Source organism: Panthera pardus, unplaced genomic scaffold, assembly GCF_024362965.1.
Source record: "Panthera pardus isolate Hobbes unplaced genomic scaffold, ASM2436296v1 HiC_scaffold_1, whole genome shotgun sequence".
In the NCBI taxonomy this organism is placed as follows: domain Eukaryota; kingdom Metazoa; phylum Chordata; class Mammalia; order Carnivora; family Felidae; genus Panthera; species Panthera pardus.
Window position 1 is genome coordinate 62,666,468 of NW_026526654.1, and position 22,978 is coordinate 62,689,445.

General features: G+C 40.2%; 1 protein-coding gene and 1 long non-coding RNA gene across 4 annotated transcripts in view; one reads left to right on the forward strand and one right to left on the reverse strand.

Moving 5' to 3' along the window:
- VWA8 (von Willebrand factor A domain containing 8) overlaps window positions 1–4,652 on the reverse strand; it is a 363,559-nt gene extending 358,907 nt beyond the window's left edge. Inside the window, exon 1 of the mRNA XM_053899178.1 lies at window positions 4,398–4,652. Coding sequence (XP_053755153.1) covers window positions 4,398–4,560 — 163 coding nt within the window. The 5' untranslated portion in view covers window positions 4,561–4,652. The remainder of the gene's footprint in view (window positions 1–4,397) is intronic.
- Window positions 4,653–5,268: 616 nt separating this feature from the next.
- Window positions 5,269–22,978, forward strand: part of LOC109265878 (uncharacterized) — a 73,183-nt gene continuing 55,473 nt past the window's right edge. Inside the window, exons 1-2 of one of the 3 annotated variants that reach the window (XR_008420949.1) lie at window positions 5,269–6,139; window positions 20,494–20,582. This is a non-coding gene — a long non-coding RNA (uncharacterized LOC109265878). The remainder of the gene's footprint in view (window positions 6,140–20,493; window positions 20,583–22,978) is intronic. The other 2 variants (XR_008420954.1, XR_002079390.2) reach the window with 2 other exon arrangements.

Genomic DNA, 22,978 nt, shown 5'->3' on the forward strand with positions numbered 1-22,978 from the left:
CTCCAGGCTCTGAGCTGTCAGCACAGAGCCCAGTGTGGGGCTTGAACCCACAAACAGTGAGATCATGACCTGAGCCAAAGTTGCTTAACCAACTGAGCCATCCAGGCATCCCCCTCTTTTTCTAACAGTGTGAAGTGTAAGGACCATCAAAATCTGGGGCTGTCAGTAAGGCTATCATTGCTACCACTTGAAGAAATCCCAACAGCTGTTGAAACCAATACAGCAAAAATCAAATCCAACAAATGGAGAGTAGAAAGGAGGCCGGGGGGGGGGGGGGGGGGGGGGGCGGCACGGGGAAGGGCAGAGAGGGTCCAAACCCTAAAGATCTTTGAACATCCTACATCTAGCCTGAAACCATTAGATCTCCCACCTATGTGAACCCATCACCATGTTTTTCTATGCACGTTTTCCCCTGGGGGAAGGGAATCACTCTTGGTTAAAAACCACTGGTTTAGTGTCACCACTTTTTTTAATACAAAACTTAGACCCAAGAGAAAACCAAATATATCAGCAATTTCCAGATTAGTCTGCATGTTCCTAACACAGGTCTTCCCAATGATTTATTAAGTTACAATTGTTTTGGGATTTTACTGCTAAATGCTTTAATATAGAAGGGCCACAATGTCCTCAGGGTCAAAATAGCCTACTGCAAGTTTAAAGTAGTTAATAATTTTCCCAAAGTTCAATACCTAGTAAATACAGAGCTAAGACCTGAACCATCATAGTGTAGTTTTTCCCTTTACACTCTATTCTTCATGAAGCAGGAGTTCTCTACTTCCCCTCCCCAAAGTCATTACTTCTATTGTAGCTCTGGAATAAAATCACAAAAAAATGCATTATGGGTGGATGTCTATTGCACTTTTTATATATTTAAAAACAGACAACCTGTGGCACCCGGCTGGCTCAGGTCAGTAGAGCATCCAACTCCTAATCTCAGGGTAATGAGTTTGAGCCCCACGTTGGGTGTAGAGATTTCTTTTAAAAAAATAGAAATAAAAGTAGGCAACCTGAATGTCCAACAATGAAAAACTGGTAAAACAAATTATATGAATAAATATATGACTTTAGTATCTACTTAAAATGAACATGTGTAGCAATATTTACCACTTTGTTAATATGTTACAATAATGGTTAAGTGAGAATTATAAAAAATACATGATCCTATTTTTAAAAAAGAAATGTGCAGTTGTACAAATAAATATTATATGTATTTCACAAAATCTGATAATAGTAACACCATAAAGTTGACAATGATGACTTTGAATGGGAGATTATATCTCAGGGGATTTGTCTGCACTTTACTTTTCAACAATGAACACAATTTCTTATACAAAAAGTATTTTTAAAGATTCCTTGATCAAATTTATTAATATACAAAAGTCATAAAAGATAAAACAGAGTCCCTTTAATAACAATGGTGTTAAGTGACAGCACTAAACATGTCATGGTGGATTACACAGAGTTATGCTTCCAGGTTTATCATTTGAGCCTGCTCCATGGTATATCTAAACAGTTTACTGTCAGAGTCCCACTGAGCCAATTTACTTGCCTCCATCTGTGAAACCCTGCAATAATCTTTACTGAAAATTCTTTGCAGTAGCTAACCTCCTTGTAAGCCTCTTTGTTCCTAAAACTAAGAGACAACACTACCAATTGAAGCATAAAGAGATACAAAGAATTTACAAATTATCGATACTTAAAACTATCCAATAGCAAAGGACAAAAGGCAGTGGGTTTTGGGATTTGTTTTTTGTTTTTTTTTTTTTTTTTTTAACATAAATGACCCTCTCTTCTTTACCAGGCTTTATAAAGCTCCTATCTTGAAAGCCAACAAGGCGGGGCGCCTGGGTGGCGCAGTCGGTTAAGCGTCCGACTTCAGCCAGGTCAGGATCTCACGATCTCGCGGTCTGTGAGTTCGAGCCCTGCGCCAGGCTCTGGGCTGATGGCCCGGAGCCCTGCGCCAGGCTCTGGGCTGATGGCCCGAAGCCTGGAGCCTGTTTCCGATTCTGTGTCTCCCTCTCTCTCTGCCCCTCCCCCGTTCATGCTCTGTCTCTCTCTGTCCCAAAAATAAATAAAAAACGTTGGAAAAAAAAATTAAAAAAAAAAAAGAAAGCCAACAAGGCAATTCCAGCCTCTCCTGGAAGGAGATAGTTAAAACTCTGATAGTTTTAAACCTACAGTACCTGGTTTCCTTCTCTGTATGAATTTTAGTATTATAAGTCACTGAGTGCTTGTATCGTGTCAACACGATACAAAGTGTTGACAGGTACCAAAGGAATATAAAGATAAATAAGACATACATACAGTCCAGGAAAGATAAGAACAGTATAGAACATGAATCTACTGCTTATGTACCCCAGTGCTCTTTTTCCAATCTACAAGGAAGCAAGGTCAATTACATGCAGAGATGAGTTACTGGTCACGTGTATATGCAGCTGGGAGCATCTTTCCAATCTAAATTGTAATTCATTACATCACAGTGCTATTTGTGGCTTTTATTTTGTCTATGTATGACCTCTGGTTCAAAATGAGACACTCCAACCTTTATGACCAACATTATGTCCCGGGGTAGCCAAGAGCTTGCCTCCGATTTACCTGGCTCTCAGCTGTTCTTAATAGAGTCCAGATCTCTCATAAGTTTCCAAATGAATTTACTCAGTCTTCACACCTGCAACATTGGGCATCTTTGCAACAGCAAGGCAAGTAAGTTTAGCACAATTTACTCCTTGTGGTCTGATTCTGCCAGTCAATGACTAAGTCTAAAGTTAATATGTTGTCTATAATGTGTTCATGAGTCTCACATTTTAAGCAAAGCCTGTACTTTGATTTGTTGGACATAATGTTGAGGACAGTTTTAATGTTTTTATAATCACCACGTATTATTCATGTACAAAGACCAATTTTTTTAAAGGTCATACGACTTAACTTTTTCCCGTATGCCTAGCCAGCTAGCTGATAGTTTTAAACCTAAAGTAACTGGTTTCATTTCATCTAAAGCCAAGGAAACAGAACAATTCTCCCATAGCTAAAAATATATATACTAAGAATAATAAGCTAACTTTTATTGAATGTTAACATGTGCCAGGAATTATATGAACTAATTAAATCCTCATAATAATCCTATCAAATATACTCTTTTTATCCTCATTTGAGTTAAGAAAACTGGGACACAAAATTAAGCAACCCACCCTCAGATCTCCATATTCAGATGGTGCAGAAATGGACTCCAACCCATACTGTTTAACTCCAAAGCCCAAGTTACAGATTATGCTGCACTTCCACCCTTGTCCTCCCTGCTTTCTAGGACAAAGAAGCAACAAACAAACAAAAAACTCTTAATATCACAATAGTCACAATAACTGGTAAAGGAGCAAAATTTGAAATCACAACTCCACACAAAACGAAAAAAAAAAAATTTTTTGTTCAGTAAATGAATGAATGGATGGAATATACGGGACCTAAACCTGGCAAGGAAAATTATTGGGGCCAGTCTTTGCAAGAACAATGAAACCTACAACTTCCAAGTAAAAACCTCTGGTATTCTAAGCAGCAATGACACTGACAAAATCTTGCCTAGAATCACTTTGCCGTTTAAGAACAGCCAACAACATACATCCCTTCCCCTTAACCAGCACAAATGCTCTAACTCCAGCATGTAACAAAAAAAGATTCTGAAAACCAGCTCTAGTATAACCAAAAGGGGAAAAAAAAAAAAAAAAAAGCCTGAGTTAAGAAATCAGACACGTGATTCTAAAGCAGTCACTAGCTGTGTAATCTGCAAGCCAGTTTTCCCTTCTGGGTCTAAATTATCTCATTGGTACAGTCAGGAGTTTTAAAATTAGGTTGTGATTTTCAGCTCTAATAAGATGTGAACACTTTGGGAAAGGAAAACTCCTGGAAAATTCAGAAAGGCTTGCGTATACATTTAAAACACTGTTAACGATAGGATCCTTGGCGAGAACGTACACTTCTAAGCCGCCACTAGCCCTGGTTGGAACATGGCACAGACTGGCTTCTAGGCCCTTGACACTCTGAGAGCAAGGTCAATCCCAGGTTTCAACAATTTCTGAGGGCTCCTGCATTAAACCCCAGCGTGTACTGCAGTCCAAATCAGCATCCCAGGGATAAAAGCAGCGGGGGGCGGGGGGAGGCGAATGCACTATTCCAGGTCATCATAAGCCTTAGCCCAGATCCCTCGGACTACAGAATGAGGCCCAGAGAGTGCAAGCGCCTTGCCTCGCGATACACAGCATTAGCCGCGAGATGTAAACTAGAATGTCTATGTCTTGGCTTCCCGCGCGGCGCTCCTTCCCAAGCGAAGCAGGAGGGAGTGGGGTGCAGAGGACCGCAGGGGCCCCGCACAGACCGCAGGTGCGGCGGGGACGTCCCGGGGTTACCTGTGTCGGCCCCCGCCCCGGCATGCAGCAGTCTGACCTCCGACCCGCACCCGTCTCCGCCGGGCCTGCCCCGCACCACCTGCCGCAGGAGCAGCCGCATGCGCCGCGCGGCCGGGCCGCCGTGGCCGCCGGGCGCCCCGAGGAGCAGGAGCCGGGACTGCATGGGGCCGGACGTGTTGCCGGGGCAGGGGAGCGGGTCCCGCGCGAGCCGCGTCCGGGACGGGCAGCGTGAGGCGGCGCGGCGAGCGGGACAGGAAGCGGCTCCGCGCTGCGTCCGCCGGAAACTCCTTCCCCCGGCGCGGCCGGCTCAGCAGTCTCGGGCCGGCCGGACCCCAAGCGGACTGAGGGAGCCCGAGAAGCGCGAGCCCGGGAAGCCCGCACCCGCCGCCGAGGGACGACCCGGAGCAGGTGCGGCTGAGCGCTGAGTCCTGCAGGCCGCCCGGGTGCCTCTGCGGCGGAGCTGGGGGGACTTGGCTCTGGTGCGGGCCTCGCCCGCACCTGCGTCGGTTCACCTGGCTTCACCAGGCCGGCTTCCAGTCGTTCCCCTGTAGTCCTGTAAACTCGGAGTTCAGGAAATGCCCCCGGGTACTAGGACTGTTTAATGGTGTGGCTCTTCAGATGCTTTTACCAAGTCTTCCCTTCCTTTCTTGGTTAATGGCCCAGTCTTACTATATTGCCCTTTTCCTGTAGGCTGCTTCAAATCCTTTTCAGAAATTGAGTCCGTACCCTGGAGATTGTGGGAACTTTCACCTATTTCGATGCATTGTAACCATACCTATGTTTCCATACAGCATTTGAAAGCCTTGTCCTTTATCTTTTTTTTTCCCCCTGTATTCTTGTTGTCTTGTATTTTAAAGGCAAAACTCACATCTTGGTGATTTATACAAATTGTCAAAATGTCAGAAAGGACCCAAATCAAGTACTTGTTCAGTCATTCTGCGGTGGAAGTGTTATATAAACATAATTTATGTCGTTAGTAAGAGAAAAAAGTAGGACACTGGTTAAAGCTGACTCCCTGTCACACATGCCAAAGGCAGAAGAGGTCCTACCACAAAGCAGACTAAGCCTAATATCTCCAAATGTCTCCACAGCATCTCCAAAATGTCAGGAGTGAATTGGCCAACGCAAAATGTTTAAATCAGGTTACTCCAAACCAACAGCAAACCAAAAGAATGCAGAAGGCTTCACTTGCAGTTAAAGGCCTTGGTAATTCTGGAGTTGTCCCTATCTGTAAATCTATATTGAGCACCTGCCGTGTCATAACCCTGTGACAGGTGCTGAGAGGTGATGGGTGGCTGTAAAAGAAAAGCAGTGCTGGATAAGGCTTTGTGCATCTTGTCGAGGCCTTGGACCTAAACGGTGAAGGCTGAAACAGGCTTCTAACCTAGTTAAGGGGCTGAAAATCAAGGTAAATGTTTGCATAGTACATTGCAACATGGTTTCATATGCATGTTCTCGTATAATCTTCACTACAGCCCTATGAGACTGCTAGGAGAAAAAGACAGAAATGTAAGATGTAGGAGTTTATGAAATGTTTTTCCCACTGTGAGTTCATACTGTGTGCCAGGTATTATGCTAAATACTTCAAAGCATTACTTCATTTCACACAGGCCTTTATTATCTATCCTGTTTCATAGGTGAAGAAACTGAGGCTGGAGAAATTAAGTTCCTTGATTAGGACATCTCTACTTAATCTTACTGGAATCCAGTGCACACTTGAAACAGTAGAAAAACAATGTAAGGTAATTTAGCAAAGTGCTAAAAGCTCTTGGAGTCGAGGCAATGGGGAAATCAATACAGGTTTACAGACAACATTTTTCAAGCAACTGTGGTATAAATGGTACCCTTCTGGGTACTATGTAGTCATGGGCTCACATCAAGTGCAGAAGACAAATACACAAATGAGTTATAATACAATGTGTAGGATACTACATGTTTAGGATGTTTAGACTCAAGGTACTCTGGGCTAGAGTGCTTCACCAGGGAGAGGTCAGTGAGGTTTCACAGAGAATTTAATGATTAAAATGGGTCTTGAAGGATAGTTGAGATCTTTTCAAGTGGAGAAAAGGGCAAGTCACATCTGGCAGTGGGAAAAGCATGGACAAAGGTACAGAAAGCTGAATATACATGGCAAGACTGAGAATCAGTGATTTGCTGTGTCTGGAGGTCAAGTACATAAAAGTTTGTAGAGATGAGCCTGGAAAGAGAAATTGGGGCCATGTTGTATGTGAGGTGAAAGAGTTTACATATTAACCTCCAGGAAATGGGAAAATGAAGATATTTTAGAGTGACAGATCTGCAATATGAGGGGAAATTTGAGCCAGAGAAAAAATGACACCTGAGCTTTATGTTGAATTCCACTTTAGATTTGGATAAACAAAGAAGTGGGTATAGAGCAGAAGCAGGGGCTTGGAGTCCTGACAAGCATTGTCAATTTATAGGGACAAAGAGACCAGCCAGGTGAAAAAGGCATAATCTTAGGAGAGCACGAGGGGGGGAGGAAAAGATTATACAATGAAAAACCTTGAATGGCTTGATGAGGTTGGAAAGTTGGACTTCATCATATAGGTAGATTGGGTCCCCTGGTTGTTTTGATCATGGTTTAGATACGAAATGAATTATGAATTGAGTAAGTAAGAAAGGAAGCATCAAATTCTAGCTATGTGGCAGTAAAAATAGTCTCTGCTTGAAACAGTGAACCCCAGCTGGTGGCAATGAGTCTGAATGGGGAAAAGTAGACCTCAGCAATGTTTGAAAGATAAACCAAAGGTCCTTGATTTAAAAAGACGTCTATCACAACCTCTGTGTAATTTCTCTCAAATTCTCACTAAAATAACTGGTCACATACTTAAAAAAAAAAAAAAAAAAAAGCCAAGCTACCAAAAACTGGGATTGTTAACCTTTTTCCAGAGTCCAGAAGAAATATTTTTCCTACCATATTAATGTAACTCATTGGAAAATTCATTTAATAATCTATAATATATATATTATAATCTATAATATATAATCTAATAATGCTAATAATATTAATAATTAATAATAATAATCTAATAATGCTATGTCTTATTTTTAAAAGGTAGGTGCTTCATCCCTCCTTACTGTTCACCCTCCTGGGCAATCACAGGTCTGCACCTGTGCTTCCCAAAATTCAGTGTGCATCCTGATCATCTGGAGAACTTGTTAAACTATAGATTCTCAGGCTTCACTCCCCACCCTGAGATTCTGACTTAGTAGGTCTGAAAAGGCCCAAGAATGTGCATTCTTGGCAATACCTATAAGAGATAACATGCATGCCACACATGATTAGTCATAAAACTAGATAACAGTTCTCTCCATTGTTTTGTTTTGCTCTATGTCTGTCCCACCTGTTCATCCTCTTCAGCACTTTTTCTAAAACAATTTGTGAGTGCTCTCCCCTTATCCACAGTAAAATAAAATAAAATAAAATAAAATAAAATAAAATAAAATAAAATAAAATAAAATAAAATAAAATAAAATAAAATAAAATCTGAACAGGGAATTGGAGAAGAGAGGAAAGAACAGGTGATGGCCCCTTTACATCATGAAATGATTTTAGACAAGGACATGGCAAGAATAGCAGCCCTGAGAAGACTTTAAACTGGAGAGTTCTTGAACTCCCATTTGTTCAGAGAATGGGAAGGAACCCAACAGAACCACAAGATCCATACCTTGCTAGATCTTAAGATCTGTGAAGGGGATTCCACCAGCACACAAGTGGACAAACGAGGGCCAAAGACAATTTGACCAGTCTGTCTGCTGGCAAACACCAGGTCAGGCTAGGTAGAACATTCTGTATCCAAAATTAAGTAAAAAAAGAGGATAATGGAATCCATTTTAAACATAGTATACTATGGAACAAAGAAAATAAAGTAGCATGTCAATTTAGGAGGTACATAAATCACTCAAAATTTATTACCCTGCTGAGGGGGGAAATGCCACTTGCCACGGTTAAGGATACAAGAATATGTATTCTTGAATACATAGAATTCAAGTATACATAGAAGCCTTTATGAAATAAAAGTGAGCAAGAACATGAGAAGTTGAGAGAGAGAGAGATGAAAAGGGTAAGAAAGGGTAAGAAAGATACACTAGAAGAACCCCCACCCCCTGCAAACACTTAATGCTGGAAAAAATAGTTTAAAACAGCACTTAAAGTGAACTTGGAAGCTTATGAGAAAGTAGGGAAAATTCTGTAAATCAACGAGTAAATCTGGAAGAGTCTGGGAGGGTGAGGAATCACCAAAGGTGCTGGATGCCCTGAAAACCTCTACTGTCCCAGGTGCCTATAGCTTTAGGTGACACACAGGACAGGGAGTGGACTAAAGACCCCAGCATAAACCAGGACGGGAAAAGGTCTACACAAATGGTAAACTAGGGGGGAAATTGCTGAGGTAGACAAAAAGGCATCACATCTATCTGCTTGATTCTAGATAGATTTTTTTCCTTAAGACTTTGTGGCTTCTGCCTGAAATTTAGATGGGTTTGATGCCTGAATATACAGGATTTGATTGCTGTGAAGAAAAATATAAGCCATAATTTTAATTTAGATGGACTCAGTCATTATATAGGATATTTGCACAGCACAATTAATAAGCTCTATTTGACTAATGTACAAAAAAATGGCAAGCATAAGTTGAAGGGTGCACATTATCTGCCAGAATAAATAGAACATTAGAAATGAGTTATGTTAAAGGCTATAAAGCATGTTTCAACAAAAATCAAAGAACAGAGAACACAATTTCAGATCTTAATGCAATTAAGTGAGAAATCAATTTTATGACTTTTTTCAGATATAGATATGTTTCTGTGTACTCATGGGTCAAAAAAGAAAATAAAATTAGAAAACACTTGGAACTGAACAATAATGAAAATGCCTCCTATTAAATCCTGTGATGTGCAGCTAAAGTTTTCCTGTACTTAGAGGCTAAAAATTTAATGGACTAACCTTTCAACTTAAAAAGTATGAAAAAGAATAACATATTAAATCCAAAGGAAGTTGAAAGAAGGAATACTAAAGACAAACAAAAATTAATGACATGGAAAGCAAAGATAAAAGAATAAGCAAAAACAAAATTTAGTTATGTGTAAAGACTAATTTTTGTAGCAGAAATAAAGTGAACTCAAGAGAAATGTTGGAAAATAAAGTTGAATAAGTCTCCCAGAAAAAGGAACAGAAATATTAAGAAAAGAAAAAGAAAAGGTTTAAAAATTAAAGGATCATTCCAGGAGTTCTAATATATGAGTTTCAGAGTTCAAGGGTTTCTGAAATAAAGAACAGAATGAACAGGGAAGGAAATCATCAAAATTCAAGAAAATTTCCCACAAATGAAGGAAGCAAGTGTTCAAATTAAAAGGGCTTAGCCAAAGGAAGCTGTTTGTGAAATTTCAGTAAACTGACAAGAAAGAAAAAAATTTGCCAGCTTTCAGGAAGAAAAATCAGGCTTTATATCAAGAATTAAGAATCAAAATAACATTGAACTTCCAAAGTCATACCCAAAAGGAAAAGAGGGAGACAATATAACTCCAGGTGCCTGTTTATTAAAGCATAACTAGGATGGCAATAAGGTAACTTTTTATTTTACTTTTGCGCCGAGTTAAAATACTTAAATTTTTTGAATGTTGAATGCATACATGGTGTATTTTTTATTTATGGGTACATTAGAGCAAAAAGTATACTCTCTATACATTACATCTGTCCCCAGGGAGATATTTGCCTGCTATAGCAACAGAGGAAGCCAGAAGACAATGAAGCAATGCCTTCAAAATTCTGAAAGAAAATTATTTTCAAGAATTATATACCCAGCCAAACTGTCAATTAAGAGTGAAGGTAGAAGAGAGACATTTCAGACAGGTAAAAATCTCAAAAACAATGTATTTCAATGCACCTTTTCTCAGGAAGAGAGAGAGGAAGCCAAGAAAGAGAAAGACATGTGACCTTGGGAGATAAAGATGTAGCACAGGAAAAAGGAAAAGGAGATTCCTAATTGACAGTGAAGAGAGATCCAAAGGAGATGGCTATGTGGCAGGCCAAAAGGCCATAGTCTCCACAGGATCTGGTTAGAGCGTTCAAAGAGACTTCAAGAAAATCAAAGTCATTTAGTATTATCAAGAAAATAGAAAACAACCCTAGCTAATGAGTTAATAATGAAGCCATGAAAAACTAAATGAACAAATTATAAATTTCAAGGAAAACGAAATGTGCAGGAAAGGTAAAGGATGATATAGTATGTGGCTTAACTGTGACTGATATTTAGTAATGATAATAATATAAACATTGAATATTAAGCTAGCTGAAATTATAACTGCACTAATAAGATAGGAGGATAGTGACTGGTGAGGGCCGAGCTAAATTCCCATCTATTAAAGTAAAAAATCAATAGATAATGCCTAAAACTGAAAACTCAAGAAAACACCTAAAATTGAAAACTCACAAAGTAGCAATATGAGCATGTTGTAAGAGATATTAAGAGTTAAGATGACACCAAAAACCATAAAATACCTGGGAATAAATCTAACCAAAGAGGTGAAAAATCTATATGCTGAAAACTGTAGAAAGCTTATGAAAGAAATTGAAGAAGACACAAAAAAATGGAAAAAGATTCCATGCTCCTGGATAGGAAGAACAAATTTTATAAATATATATACATATATACACACATATATATATATGTATATATATATATATACACATACACACACACACACACACACACACACACACACACACACACACAATGGAGTATTACTCAGCAATCAAAAAGAATGAAATCTTGCCATTTGCAACTACGTGGATGGAACTGGAGGGTATTATGCTAAGCAAAATTAGAGAAAGACAAATATATGACTTCATTCATATGAGGACTTTAAGAGACAAAACAGATGAACATAAGGAAAGGGAAACAAAAATAATATAAAAACAGTGAGGGGGACAAGACATAAGAGACTCTTCAATATGGAGAACAAACAGAGGGTTACTGGAGGGGTTGTGGGAGGGGGGTTGGGCTAAATAGGTAAGGGGCACTAAGGAATCTACTGAAATCATTGTTGCACTATATGCTAACTAATTTGGATGTAAGTAAAAAATTTTAAAAAAGAGTTAAGATGAACACCATGTGGGAAATGGATTGATGGGGAGGGTGCTTCAGGACTGGATGTTTTCTCATAGCAATCACAAAAACTAGATTTGGGGAAGATAAAGGGATTGTGCCAATATTTACTCTCATCAGTTTGTATGAGGGTCTCTGCTTTCCTGATCCCTTTCCTACACAGGATATCACAATTAAAAGAAGGAAAGAAAGAAGGAAAGAGGGAGGGAGGAAAGGAAAAGAAAGAAGATCATTATCTATTTGGTACCCCCAAACTGAAACTGTTATTTTAATGTTTATGCCTTTGGTCATCAGTGAGGATGAGCACTTATACATACGTTTAAAAGTCATTTGCACTTTTGTTACTAACTGGTCTAATTCTTCATGTACTTTTTGAAATATTGTTTTGATTTTAAGAGCTCTCCATATTAAGAATATTGACACTTTTTTAGTAGGTTGTCGATACAGTTACATAGCTCTTTCCCTCCACTACATTATCTAGCTCAATCCTCAAATCTTTGTCAACAAATACATTGAACTAAGGAATGAATGTGAAGTAGTAAAACTAGAGGCTTTGGAACCAGGCAAATCTGGTTATACTTCATTTCTAGTTGTGTGATACTGGAAAAATTACTGTCTGAGCCTCAATATCTTTATCTATAAAATATAAATAATACTTAATAGAGTATTGTGACAATTCACTAATAAATGCAAAGTGTCTAGCAGATCACCGGTAGGTTTTCAGGAAATGTTTACAATTTGAGTAGCCAAGCTTTGGACATGAGGCAACTTGACAATTTAAAGAATTTTAAGTAGATATTAAATGTAAATTAAGGGGAGGGGAGATCTAGAAGTCTTGATTACTATGATAAGTAGCTTTTGTTTTATATATATATATATATATATATATATATATATTTTTTTTTTTTTTTTTTTTTTTTTTTTTTTTTTTTTCAAAGCATATGAAAGGGTACAACAGTCTTCTGGCCCTTTTCCTCCAAAGGAACAATTTCTTGGTTTCTTTCTCTGCTAGATAGTCTGTTATATTTGCCTGCCAGAACTCCCCTTCCACTTTTTCTAATGAGAGTAATCCCTTTTCCTTTGGGCACCTGCATCTTCCAGACCTGGTAAGGCTGTGAAGCACCTTATCCTACCTCACCAGGCAGAGGGTTGGGCATATGACTCATGCTCATAGAGCTTGACCCAGCACCAGTCAGAGAATTTCATCAGGGGTGGCAATGGGTACAGAGACTCTTCCTTACTCAGATTACAGGTGCTTATATCCCCCTTGTAATTCAAGAACTTCTGAGGCCATCTTTGCTGTGATTCAGAGAGCCTGCCTGAGACAAGAGAAAAGCAAAGCAAATGATTAAAACAAAGAACAAGGTGTCCTGGCAATATACTTTGAACTCTGAATCAGCCAAATCTGAACCACCCCTTTAGACGTCTATGAGCCAATAAATGTTTATTTAATGTAACTTTAACTTAGCTTTTGTTACTTGTGATTTCAAGAGTTCTGACTGATGCCAGCTCTCCCACCACCCCTTTCCAGCCCAGAAGCCTTGCAGGAGTGGCTTGGCTAAGAGATGTGGCTGTCCTTGGTATCAACCACTTTACAGTACCTCTCTCTATATGGGAAAATATGGTGCGCTGTAGATTATAAATGTAAGTCACATCAAGCTCCTAATTTATTAACAAAGGAAAAAGATCTTGGTGGAAGCAAGATGGCCATACATGTGTATTTCCTTTGGCCCCCAAAATCCCTAATGGGGGCACATCCTTCCAGCACAACCGCTCATTCGAGGTAGGGTGTTGCCAAGTGTGGAAAGCTCAATTCCTGTAGCACCATAATTCTCATTACGTTCAAGGCCTATTCAGGAAAAATGTTATCAATCTATATATTTCAAGCTAAAGGAAATACTTATGTCAAGCTTTTTTGATCCTTGACTTCATTCCTGCATTAGCAAAGGCCAGCAGGGAGAGCAGAGTGAGCCCAAGTGTCCCTGCTCCACACTGTCCAGCATTCTACAAACCCAATTTCCCAGAACTACCCTTTGATTCTGATTTAATAGCTGTTACATCAATTGTTCTAATATCGTGTTTGGTCTGAGAACCACAATCATAAATTCATTTCACCATATATGAGCTTATCAAGAAATTAAATTAGAGACCAATTTTCACTATTTTAAACGATTATATAGGGGCACCTGTGTGGCTCAGTCGGTTAAGTATCCAATTGTTGGTTTTGGCTCAAGTCATGATCTCATGGCTTCATAGGTTCGAGCCCTGCATGAGGCTCTGCACTGACAATGCAGAGCCTGCTTGGGATTCTCTCTCTGCCCCTCCCTCATTTGCACTGTCTTTGGCTCTCTCAAAATAAATTTTAAAACTTAAAAAAAATAATAAAAATAAAAGGATAGGGCCACTTGGGTGGCTCAGTCAGTTAAGCCTCCAACTTCGACTCAGGTCATGATCTCACAGCTCATGAGTTCGAGCCTCCATCGGATTCTGTGCTGACAGCTTAGAGCCTGGATCCTGCTTCAGATTCTGTGTCTCCCTCTCTTTGCCCCTCCTCTGCTCATGCCCTGTCTCCCTCTCAAAAATAAACATTAAAAAATGTTTTTTAGAAATAAAAGTATTATCTGTAAGATTCCTTTAAAATTGTCAATCCATGGTGTATATAATCAATTGATAAAAATCAACATGTGTCCATATTTTCAAGAACTATTCTCTTTATTTTAGATATTTTTTCTTTTGTACACAATTTATTTTTAAATTTCTTCCAAAGAACCTAGTTACCACAGAGTATTATTAGCCTCATATCTTATAGCTGAAAACATCATATCTCTTATTTTATTTTTCCTAACCTTATGGAAGTCCCCCTCGTTCAGCACCATTCAAGGTACGCAACTACATATACAAGTACCACTTTCTTCAGTAGTTCAGTGATTACTGAGCTTTTACTATCACTATTCCCTCCTCCCAGAATTCTCTTCCCCCATACTTCTACAGGCTTTTCTTTCTGTCTCAGGTCCCAGCTTAAAGAGCTGTTTCTCAGAGAAGCTTCCCTATTCCCTGTCAAGGGAGACCTCCTTCCTTATTTTATATCCCATTGCCCTTAACACAACCTGTAAGTGCTGTATGCCCTTCATTGTCTCTGTCCTTCACTGGGCCCTAAGCTGCAGGAGGCTGTCTGGCTGAGCATTTTCTCCCAAGTGGCTAGCACATGACCTGGCAGATTAAGTGCTCATTAAATATTTTTTTGAATAAATGAAAATGTTCTTTTTTCTACATTCTTAACAAATCTCAAGAAATTAGCAAAGGCTGATAATAACTGCCATCACACCCACCAATACCAGATTTCATAACACAAACCATGGATAATGAGGTTGGTAAATAATACAAAGACAGTCACACTGCTACATTTGGTTGTCATCACGGCTAACTTTGGTATGTTTAATAGTTAAAACTATTAGTTGGTTTTTTTTAACATTTTAAAAGTTTTTAAAAATTGTGGCAAAATGCACATAACATAAAACTTACCATCTTAATTATGTTTTAATATACAGTTCAGTAGCATTAAGTACATTCACATTGTTCCGCGACCATCACCACCATCCATCCCCAGAAGTCTTTTCATCTTGCAAAACTGATAGTCTGTACCCATTAGACAATGACTCCCCATTCTCCCTGTTCCCAGCCTCTGCCAACCACCGTCCTACCTTCTGTCTCTATGAATGTGACTACTCTAGGTACCTCATATGTATTAAGGCTCTCCAGAGAAACAGATCTAACAGAATATGTAGACATACACATAGGTATAGATATAGGTTTAGATTTAGATACAAAGAGATTTATTATAAGGAATTGGCTCATACCATTATGGAGGCCAAGAAGTCCCAAGATCTGCAGTTAGCAAGCTGTAGATCCAGGAGAGCTGATGATGCAGTTCCAGCCTAAAAGCTGGCAGGCTCACAACCCAAGAAGCGCTGATGTTTCTCTTTGAGTTCAAAGGCAGGAGAAGACTGATGTCCCAGCTCAAAGAATCAGGCATTCAGAGGTTAGGGTCAACATTTTAATTCTATTTAGGCCTCCAACTGACTGGACATTCATATCAGGGAGGACAAGTCACTTTACTCACTCTGCTGATTCAAATGTTAAACTCACCCTCCAATTGCATCTGAGTTATGCTAATAAGGAGACTCACGGTGGGCCCCTCAATAACCTGATGGTGGCTGGCCATGCTGGAAAGACCAATGGTATGATTGGAGGGTTGTGTCTTTGAGCCACATGATAGCAGTCCAACTTCCTGACCTCTGGGGCGGCAGGGAGGCTAGAGATTGAGTTTAATAATGGAGTCAACGCTCCTATAAAAACTGATCACCAAGTCACATGGCCAAAACTCTGGACAGGGAGCTTCCTGGTTGGTGAATACATTGATGAGCTGCGAGGTTGATACATCCTGGTACCATAGGGAGAGGGCATGAAATCCATTTGCTCGGGATCCTCCCAGACCTCACTCTACGTCTCTTTATTTGGCTGTTCCTGATTTGTATCCTTTAGAATAAAACCCTAATCTTAAATGTAGCACTTTCCTGAGATCTATGAACCATTCTAGCAAATTATCATACCTCAGAGGGGTCATGCAAATCCTCCAGATTTGTAGGTAGTTGATGTGAGGTGAGGATGGTCGTGCTGTGGACTGTATCCTTCAGCTTGTGGGGTCTGGGCTAACTCCCGGTGGTTGGTGTCAGAATTCGATTGTAGTACACCAGTTGATGTCAGAAGAGAGCCCCTTCGGGGGCTACAAAGGAAGAGGAGGAGAGGGAGGCTCCACACTAGTTGTAAATCCTGTCTTTCTTATTCGCTTCCTGAGTGACCTTTATTGAGTGCTTATTTAGTTTCACTCACTGTTATTTCTGTTTTACAAATGGGAAAACCGAGGCTTAGAGGGGATAAATAACTTACCCATATATAAACATGAAATGGCTAGGGGCTTGACTGTCATGAAGAAAACGTTAAATTCAAGAACCACTGTGGAAGAGAAATTACCAGGTGGCTAATTATCTGTGAAAATCAAAAGAGAAAGAAGAGCCAAAGCTAACTTAAGGTTGTCGCCCAAATGAAACCAGTGTTTGGGAACATGGGCAGCCACAAAAGAAGAAGGATGTCACTTTGAGGAAAGGTGATTACTTTGCATAAAAGAGAAACAAAAACATTTAAAGTTCAAATGCGAGCGAAAAGGGGGAGTAAGGAAAAAGGCTCTTTACTCTTCATTAAAGCCTTTGCTTCCCCATCGATAAAGTGGAGAGCTAGTGACCCGAGGACTCCAGGTTAGTTATCCAGCATCATCTTGGCACGCTTCAGGTTCTCAACAGATAATAATCCCCTTTCCTTCTCCCTAGTGTGCACAGTTAGAGCACAAAGGAAAAATGATCGGGGACCCAAAACAACAACTCAACTACATGAGCCTATTCAGTGTTTACCCTGTTTTTTAAGACCCTTTTACCACCCCCATGAGATACTGTAATTATAGCAGAAATGCTACAGTGTGCTTCATGTACCCTAGCTAAAAGTTCAGGATTTTCAGAGAAGGGTCACACTAAATCACAACCCATAATCACTGCATGAGAAAATTCGGCATATATTAGGATATTGCAAATAACCTTTGGTTTTGTATTTAATATTTCTACAGTTACATAAACATTCAAATGAAATTATAAAAATATTTCTGTTTAAAGCATAGTTAGGTCCTAGGCTCAGATAATTCTGTGTAGGTTTCTGACATGAATGAGCCAAACACTGGATAATTGTGTGGGACAAGTTTTATAGTCGGATAGCATCTGTGCACGACAGATCATCTAGCATCCCTAGTCTCTGACAACGGGGCCAGGAATTGTTCCTTGTCATTGTGGAAACTCCAAAAACCACCTCCACAAATTTCCAAGCTGCACCTTGTAAGGTACTACTACTCCAGATAGGAGCTATTGCTCTGTACTTCCCAGACAGAGAAGACATCTAGGGCAAAGAACAAAGGTCTTTTTATTTACCTGGTACAATTATCATCTACTCTCCTTGTTGCTTATCAGTGGTTCTAGCTAAATTGTGGTCATCACTGCCCTGCGTAGCTATTGTCCAAATGCAGGCACTTAAAGTGCCGCAGGCCCAGCTCCTTCAGAGGCCCCTCTCTGCCACATGTTGTCCCAAGGAGACCATGCAGCCCTTGCCAGCTGAGCTCCTGCCGCGTGGCACATTCCACAGCCTTTGCAGCTGGGGTTGCCCTCTGGGGTGGAACAGCCATATGGCTCTCATTCAGCTGCATGCAACAATGTCCCTGACTCACAGGAAACTCCAGCACCCTCACTGAGTAAAGTCATGAGGAAATGACTGTGTCACTGCCAGCTCCAGTCACTGTCCTTCCTTTGGACCCTTCCCTCTTCTCTTGGCTGTGGAGGCGGGAGGGGTAGTACGTAGAAGAACACTGTCTTCTCTCCCCTTGAGCCGTGGACAGTGCCAAAGCTCCCATTTCCTCTCACCTCTCCTGCCCTCCTCTTACACGCTAGGGAGTTGGGCCAGTGCCTGCTGGTGGTGCAAAGGTACCTTCTGCCCGCTCTGGACAAAGTGTCCTGCTCCAGATGTTGGTAGGAGTCTTTTATTTTATTTTATTTATTTTATTTTATTTTTTATTTTTTAACATTTATTTATTTTTGAGACAGAGCATGAACAGGGGAGGGGCAGAGAGAGAGGCAGACACAGAATCTGAAACAGGATCCAGGCTCTGAGCTGTCAGCACAGAGCTCGACGCAGGGCTCGAACTCACGAACCGTGAGATCATGACCTGAGCCGAAGTCGGACCCTTAACCGACCAAGCCACCCAGGAGCCCCGGTAGGAGTCTTTAGAATGTGGAGTCATTTGGCCTCTTTGTCCTTAGCTCTGGGCCCTACGTGCCAATTCCAGGGAGAAAGGAAAAATCCTTCTTAACCTCCCAGTTATTATATACAGTTGCTGCCTCTGGGGAGGAGGACTGAGTGTCTGGGGTGGAAGGCAGGCAAACATTTCACTATATACATTTGTACTGTTTGAACTTTGTACCATATGCATCTATTACTTTATTCATTTAAAAGCTTTTTAAAAATTTTTTAATGTTTATTTATTTTTGAGAGAGCAAGAGAGAGAGACAGAGCATGAAAAGGGGAGGAGCAGAGAGAGAGGGAGACACGGAATCTGAAGCAGGCTCCGAGCTGTCAGCACAGTTTACTTACTGCGTTAAGTAAACAAAGCAAGCTGCAGAGTAATGGGCATAATCGTAATAATAACAATAGGCATAATAGTAAAAGGAAAAGCACGTACCCATGCTCATGTTGGTACATGTTTTGTAAGAGCAGGGACAGGTGTGGAGAGTCACATACCAATCTGTTAACATAAATGCCTCAGAGGCATAGATGAAGGGATAATAGAAAAACTTTTGCTATTTCCCTTGATATTACTTTAAATTACAAAAACAACACATGCTTGTTGTAACAAATGCAGGTTCAAACAAGAGTGTTGTTTTTGTAATTTGAAAAAGGAAGGGAGCGAAGTGAGAGAAAGTGGAAGACAAGAAGGAATCTCTCACACCACCATCCCCACAATCCCAAACCCAAGGAGCAAGTCAATGAAATAAGCTAGTGCTTCCGTCTACGGGTCTGCCAGCCACGGGAGGCAGAAGTATTCACTCCCTTCCCTCTTCTCAGACACTGGCGACAGGTTTCAGGAATAGCTACTTAACCTACAGGCATTGATCTCACTCTCTCAGGACCAGTTCAGTCTTCCAGGAACAGGGATCTTGTCTTAAGCCCTCCAAGGCTCGTAGGACCCCATATGGACAGAAGAAATATATCATTGTGTTTGTAAGTAAAAGAAATAAAACTGAAGTTCAAATACCCATCAATGGTTAAGACATTTTGCCTTCCCCAACATTGATGAATTCCTTTTGAGAGCAAAATCTGATAGAGGAAAAAAGCATAAAGATGCTGGATGCCCCCAAGACAGGTGAGATTGGATGAGGCACCTGTGCTTAAAGGAGTTTGGGGGTGCAAATTCACCTCGCTGCCCTGCTCACAGTGACCTGGCCTGGGCTCTCCAGCAGCAGATGAGCCCGCTTTAACAATGAGTGCTGTACCCCTTAGGAAACAACGAATAACACAAATCTTATTGCCTAATTTAAGGTGGAAAAGAATGATTATGCATATCAGACCGGCGAAGATCTTTTTTTAAGCCTTGATGATAAACATGACAATGGGGTAAGAGGCTCATCTTACACATTACAGGAAGGTGCATAAAGTGGCACAGTTATTCTGGGTTGCAATATGACAGCATGGATTAGGAACCTAGAAACATTTTATGCTCCTCTAGGGCTCTGGCTTGAGGAAATATACAGGGATGTTATCAGAGATTTGGCCTAAGAATGTTTTGTGCGGTATTATTTATAATTTTAAAATATTGAAAGCTAATTGCTCAATAGGAATATCTATGATATGATCATAGAATCTTCGCAATATAATGTTTAAAATGCTGGAAAGCAAAACCATATGTCCAACATGATTCCAATTTTTAAAAATATATAATGAGGATATAAAATCTAGAATACACCTGAATGGTCAATTCATGAATAATTGTAAATTTTTTATCCTTTTTATGTTTTAAAATGTTTCTACAAGAAATATATATTCATTGTATTATTTGAGAAGCTAATAAAATGGAGGGAAAGAATCAGGTCTATTCCCACGTAGAAAGAATTCTCCTTGACACATTTGAATCCATGAATTTAGGACAACCCTATTATCTCACCAATTGAACAGTCTGTTTCTGAATTCATAGATTTCCCTAAGGTCCTGAAAGATCCACCTATTTAGCTACTAAGGGGCCATTACTCCCAGGAAAAAAGAGAGCTCCAAAAATTTTTTTTCCTTTCTCATTTTCCTCTATTTCTGTCTGTTTCTCTCTACAGACAAGAATTTGACAAGTTTATGCCTCTTATGCATTTTAAAGAACTGGCACCTTGAATGGGGTTCTGAATGGACTTTGTGCAGATGGGATGTAAATATCATCCTGCACTGAATGGGGCCCTCATCCTGTCCAGCCAATCTGGAAATGTCTAGTAAGCTGTTTATTGTCTGAGTCCAGAGCTCAGAAGAAGGTGTGGGCTGAGATGCAAATATGAGTATGTTAGCATATGCAAGGCAGTTGAAACCCTGGGAACAGCCTCTATCTGAACCAATGACTCTCAACACAGATTTTGTCCCCCAAGAAACACTTGATGATGTCTGGAGGCATTTTTGATTTTCAGGACCAGGGATAGGGTAGTCCTGGCATCTAGTGGGTCCCAGGCTAGGGATGCTGCTAAACATCACGCAGTGAACAGGACAAGATCTTACAAAAAAAGAATGATCTGGCGTAAAATGCCAATAGTGTCTAAATGGAATAATCTTAATCTAAAGGACTCACAGGTATTTTAGACTCAAAACTGAACTCATCCCATCTCTCTCAAAACTTGCTTCTCCTATGTCCCTATCTTAGTCAATAGTAACCCGTTTTAACCTTCAAACCAAATTAGAAGCCTTAGGTACCCCTTAAACCTTTTTATACCTTTACCTCTTACATCCAAATGATAAGCAAATCCTGTTGAATTTACCTCTCTCCTAGCCATCTGTTCTTCCCTCTCCTCAGTCCCTCTGTCATTGCTCTGGTTCAGACCTCAATGCTGCCTTTTCTGTTTGCTGCAGGAACCTCCTAGAGTTTTCTCTCCCCAATCTTGTCACTCTCTCATCTCTTCTCCACACCTTTATATATACATATACATATACATATACATATACATATACATATACACACACATATGTACATATGTATATGTATATTCATTATTCAAACCCCAGCCCAATTTCCAATTTCTTGGGGAAGTTTTCCATAATTTTTTGGACAAAGTCAGTTTCCTGATGATATTCTTTTATACTACCATGTATCTCTCTTTTATAGCATTCAACAACACTGCAATTTTACACTTATTTGTGATTCTTTGATTAATACCTGTCTTCCCACTAAAGTGTGAGCCCTGTGGGGGTAACAACTATGTCTTTTGTGGTTGTTCTATTTTATTATATTCCCAACATCTATTACAGTGACTGGCACATAGTATGAATTCAGTAAATATTTGTTGAATGAATGAATGCCTGAATAAAGTAAATGAGCTAATACTCTGAAATCTCTTAGCATAGTGCCTACTTTGTAGCAAGCCATCAGCGAATCTTAGCTATTAGTGATAATTAAAATTTCCAAATACATTTACCCTAAAATTGCTTTTTAATACCATGGAACTAGTATTGCTTGGATGCTTTGGAAAATGCTGGCAGAGACATCTTTTGAAGATTTTGGCTGTAAAAAAAAAGTAAGGGGTGGAAAGTTGCTAGACAAGGATTCAGAATCAATGAAGAGTTTTGGTTTCTGAATGGAAAAGGCTTGGAGTATCAGGACAGAGCAGCTCAGAAATATTTTGCCAAATTATTTCCTTTCCACAGAAATTATTTTTTCCCAGTAAACAAGTTATACATTATACTATCTTCAAGGCACATCACAGTCTCTTAAGGCTCCATCGACTTAAGGAATATTATAATAGTTTCTGTCGAAATCCCCTCCCTGCTATAGCAAGATGGGTGGGTAGTTGACGTTGAGCTGCAGGGGTGGTTATGAGTTGTTGCTACACAACGGAGGGCAGGGTAGAATATGCTTGGTGCTCAAGTAATCCATGTGAAGCATCTCTTGGTTCTCAGTTGCCCCATTTTTAAAAAAAATTTTTGGGGCGCCTGGGTGGCTCAGTCGGTTAAGCAGCCGACTTTGGCTCAGGTCATGATTTCGCGGTCCGTGAGTTCGAGCCCTGCATCGGGCTCTGTGCTGACAGCTCAGAGCCTGGAGCCTGTTTCAGATTCTGTGTCTCCCTCTCTCTGACCCTCCCCCGTTCATGCTCTGTCTCTCTCTGTCTCAAAAATAAATAAACGTTAAAAAAATGTTTTTAATGCTTTGTTTTTGAGAGAGAGACAGAGTATGAGTTGGGGAGGGGCAGAAAGAAAGGGAAACACAGAAATCAAAGCATCAGTTGCCCCACTTTAATAACAAATTCACAGATACAGAAGCTGCAGGATCATGGTAACAGGAGCTCAGACCCCTCAAGAATGAGAGTCTGGGTCATTGTAGTAGGCAAGCCACCTAGACTGGCATAGCTCCTGGCTGAGGTTAAGGGGAATGGGCAAAGGAAGAGGTGGGTATCAAGTATTAGTACCGTCTCCAGATCAACTGTGGCAGTAGAGGCTTTTGTTCTTCCCAATGACCTTTTTTTGTTAAGTTCCACAGGAAACAAGACCTACCAGAATCCCGGGTAGGCTGTTTACAGACCAAGGGAACTTGCCATTAAAATGCATATGGGTATGAGGGGCATAAAA